The sequence below is a fragment of the Coffea arabica genome, chromosome 11c (assembly GCF_036785885.1).
Source record: "Coffea arabica cultivar ET-39 chromosome 11c, Coffea Arabica ET-39 HiFi, whole genome shotgun sequence".
Taxonomy (NCBI): domain Eukaryota; kingdom Viridiplantae; phylum Streptophyta; class Magnoliopsida; order Gentianales; family Rubiaceae; genus Coffea; species Coffea arabica.
The window spans coordinates 34,758,875-34,763,342 of NC_092330.1; the positions used below are offsets into that span (position 1 = coordinate 34,758,875).

The following is a 4,468-nucleotide window of genomic DNA, read 5'->3' on the forward strand; positions in this document are numbered from 1 at the left end:
GGTTGGATTCCATTTGTAAGGAGTACGGACATCCTCCCGAGACAAAAAAAAAAAAAGGATATTCTCCAACATTGTTTTCACTAATTATTATTTTGAAGTCATCAATACCTTTTTTGCTCAATCGTTAGTGTTGATCGTTAGTCAGTGGGTAAAAATGAAACAAAAATATGAAACCAAATTTTAGTCGGAGGAGGGAGGGAGGGAGGGAGGGATGTTGGTGGGGGGGGGGGGGGGCACAATTTAGGTTTATTCTTGGCATTGTTCTTTCCTTGGTCAATACAGTAAAAGCAGCTTCCTTTAGCACATTTTGGAGGGGCAAATGTTCATGCTTTTAAACCATTTTATAGGATTCTCTAAAATCGTGGTAATCTTTTGTGTTTTTTAATATCCACCTTTGGCACTACAGCAATTCCTTGCTTGTCATTTCCTCCCAGCTTTTCTTTTGTTGAGTGGCACATTACCACTTTGGCATTTCGCATACACGAAATTCTGATGCGGTATATGGATGATTTACTTGATACAGCACTCTCATAAGAATTTTTTTCTGTGCCTATCCAAAAATGGCAAGCTCAAGAATCAACGAGGATAGGAGCAACCGATCTGCTGCTTATAGAGCAGTCTTAGAGGGAAAGAAACAGTCAGTAGAAACCTTTCGCAGTTTCTGGAGGGAAGAAGGTGTGAAACCACTTGATAAATTCGGTGATACTGTTCTCCATTTTCTGGCCATTCACGGAAATGTGGATGCCTTCAGATTACTTCTCCAGGATGGTCTTGTGACCAGTGGAAATCTGAAGGCAAAGAATGTCAATGGCGACGCTGCATTGCATGAAGCTGCAAGATTTGGCCACAAGGATGTTGCAGAGATCATGTTAAGGACAGAAAAGGATTTAGTGTCTGAGAGAAACAAACGGGGTGAAACCCCTCTTTTTGTGGCTGCTGCATGTGGGAAAAAGGAAGTGTTCTCACTTCTGGAAAAGTACATCGGTGATTGCATGATGAGGAGGAATGATGGATGCACAATCCTTCATGCTGCTGTAATTGGAGGATATTACAGTAAGCCTCTCTATCAAGTAAAATTTTGATTGTCTCTGCAAAAGTAATCAAGTTTGTTGCTGAATTTGAACTCTATGCTTGTTCAGTTTATCAGATTATGCTATCTTATCTTTTGTCTCTAAGTCTGTGCTAGTGGAATATGATGTGGGATTTTGTTGCATTAAATGTTAGTCCTTTTCAAGTTTAGTGCTTCCCACATGTTTCGCTCTATTGTATCAAACAGGTTTGGCAATTGGCATATTGGAGTCGTATCCTGATCTTGCTGGCAAACGTAATGAAAAAGGAAAAACTGCTTTACATCTTTTGGCTGCAAAAACAGAGTCCTTCAGGAGTGGTTCTGCCTACACGCTCAACGATCTTGGGAGGAAGTCCCTCATTCCTCTGCATATACTCCGAGCTATAATCTATTGGTGTAAGTGCTGTATTGTTACCCACATGGAAGTTGCAACATAGTTCTTTTCAAGTACTTAAGTACTCTACCCGCATAGCTGATTAGGCAAATTGACAATAATCATTGGGCTGAATGTGATATGGTTTTGAAGTCAATGCAGATCCTATCAAGCATATGATTATTCCCCTCTTGTAGTATGTTCAGGTGACATGAATTTGTGCTTAGCCTGGAGACCTTGCTAAAAATCATCCAATTTAGTGTTTAATGGGTTCGGGATCCATGGAGAAGCAATTTGAACTACCATTTTTTTGAGGTTGCCCTCAAAATTTTGAAAGAGTGATACTATCAGTTCATTGTGTTGCTGGCAGGTATTGCGGTCGTGTACAAGGAATCACAACCTGTCAACAGTGTAGAAGAACCGAATTTTGCTTCTATTCATAAATTGAACAGATCTTCTTTTGCCAATTTTATCTTGGGTAAAGCATCTTCTTGTATCTACTTCATATGCATTCATGCTAGTGATGATAGAATATACTGGTAAAATTTTGTTTTCCCAAATTCTTCTTTTGAGAGTTGAAGCATAGTGTTGTCTAGCCTACCTTAGTAGTGTCAAGAACGTCTTATTTCCTTCGAGTAAATTAGTTTCTTTTTCATGCCTAAGCAATGTAAGAATTTTGTTTTCAAGCTCTCTTCAATTTCCTTTTACTTCACATATCTTTTATCTGTCGGCAAGCTGTAGAAAAAATGTATAAACAAGCAATTGCAAGTCTAGGAATTCATTTCGGCCAATTGAACCTCCTCAAACTGTTTCTTTTCAAGAACCGAATAGATTTGTGCCAAAATAATAGATGCTAAGAAGAGCAAAAAGCCTAGGACATGTATTGGATCTCGAAGTACTATTTCTGCATCTCCCTGACCAAATCCTCCCACATTGGAGTTAGTCATTAATGGTTTATCCAATTTGATATATTTGCCCTCTAGGTTTTCCTTGGCTTAAAGAAATTGATGATGCAAAGCAAAGCCATGCAGTTGCACTAATGCTTGCAGAAAGGTTAATCAGAAGAGAAGATTGGAGCCACTATGTGCATACAGGGGCCAAAGATCATGAAGGCAGCCAGTTTGGGATATCATCAGAAAAGAAAAATAGTATGCCAGATCCACTAATACAAGCAACGAGACTCGGCATCATTGAGGTAGTTCAGGAAATCCTCAGCGTCTACCCTGAAGCTGTGTATACCTTCGATGGAAAAGGAAGGAATATACTGCAAATTGCAGTGGAGGAGAAAAAATGGTTCTTGTACGACCACTTGATGACTAGTGGTACTGACAGGGACAGAATGCTAAGCGCTATTGATCACGAAGGAAATAGCATTATACATCTCGCAGCACTCCTGGAATCCCCTCCCAGCGTTCCCCCTGGAGTTTTTCACCAAATGATGTGGGAAGCCCTCTGGTTTAAGGTACCAAATTAAATTAATACCTGTATTGCATTGCCTGTTGTATATTGTTTAATATTCTTTTCCGGACTATTTGCAACTTATGATTGATCTTTGGCTCAACAGCGGGTGCAATATGACTCTTTTCCACATCTCTGGCAACTGCAAAATTCTGATGGGACGACAGCAAAACAAGTATTCGAGACGAACCATGCACGTCTACGCGAAAAGGCTGAGGAAACTGTGAGAGCATTGTCCAACAGTGTGTTGATTGTGTCTGTCCTCATTGGTACCATAAACTTTGCTGCAATTTTTACCGTACCCGGAGGTTTCGATCAAACGACTGGAGAGGCCATTTTTCTCAAGAACCGGCGCTGGGAATTCGGCTTGTTGATGTTCTACTTAGCTGGAGGGCTGTTCTCCTCTCTGTTCACCATGGGGACTGTGCTTGTGATCATCTTTTTGCGATTTACAACTGAGGATTTTTATATTTCCCTGCCCTGCTACATTGTGACGAACATAATTTCCATCTTCTACTCCACGGTCTTCACAATCGTAGCAGCTGGACAAGCATTAATAGTGCAGAAAGTCGTGATTACCGACTACAGGCTCCTCGTGGTGGTCTTCTTTATCTATTGTCTGCTGGCCCTTGTGCTCATGGAAACATCATATCTGATATTCGACTATGTGTATTACCTAATTCGTAATTGCCTTTGCTATAGAGGGCAAGAATCTTAAGCACTTCCTTGCTTAGTCATGCCAATTTCGTGCAGACTGAAAAAGTTTGAGCAAGTTTGTGAAGAACTTTTGCATGTCATCTATTGATTTAGATGAATTTCATATGGGGAAAACCCAATGAAGAATGTAACAATTAACATGTTCATGAATAAAAGCTGAAATCTAACTCGAATACCACCATAAAGAATTTTGATATTCATCTTGAAAACCAATTAGCAATAAATTGACTAACTCAGGATCTTAATAATAGAAAAAAAAAACTCAAAATCTTCTAAATTCGACTAAAAGTTCTTGGGAAGCCAATGCCTTTGCATCTGTCAAAGGTCAATATGCTATTCTAAATTTGATAATCAATTTGTGCAGCAGTTCTCAAAGCCTTTAAAGAACGAATTTTCCTTTTAAAATATTTAACAAATCACTTTCTTTAAAGAATTTTACCAAAAGAAAAATAGGCGCAAACAAGAAAGCTCAGCTCCCTTCTATTGAAGTAACTTGCATCAAGTGCATTGCAAAGTCAACTTAAAAAATGAAAAGTTTTAATAAATTACATCTCAAAAATGTTAGTAATTAAAATTAAAAACTATCCACTTATAACTATATTCACCAATCATTTTCGTCATCTCAAATTATTGTATGTGTTAAAATTATTTGCAATTAGTATATTCTTATGCGTGATAATTAAAGCTAACTATTTTATATACGAATTGGTTTAGAAGAAAGTTACAATTAAGAAGAAGACAAAAGGTTATAAACAATTAATGAGAAAACAAAAGGTTAAATTGATGATTAAATTCACTATATTATGCGATATTCAATAAGAAAACTTCAAAAAAATTATTGATAATTATAA

At 37.9% G+C, this 4,468-nt stretch overlaps 1 protein-coding gene across 1 annotated transcript; it reads left to right on the top strand.

The window, feature by feature from the left end:
- Positions 1-410: 410 nt before the first annotated feature.
- Positions 411-3,684, top strand: LOC113716474 (uncharacterized). Its single transcript, XM_027240814.2, has 5 exons — positions 411-1,053; positions 1,277-1,465; positions 1,813-1,920; positions 2,426-2,904; positions 3,007-3,684. The coding sequence occupies exons 1-5, from the start codon at positions 561-563 to the stop codon at positions 3,616-3,618; spliced, it is 1,881 nt and encodes a 626-aa protein (XP_027096615.2). The 5' UTR covers positions 411-560; the 3' UTR covers positions 3,619-3,684.
- The last annotated feature ends 784 nt before the right edge of the window (positions 3,685-4,468 follow it).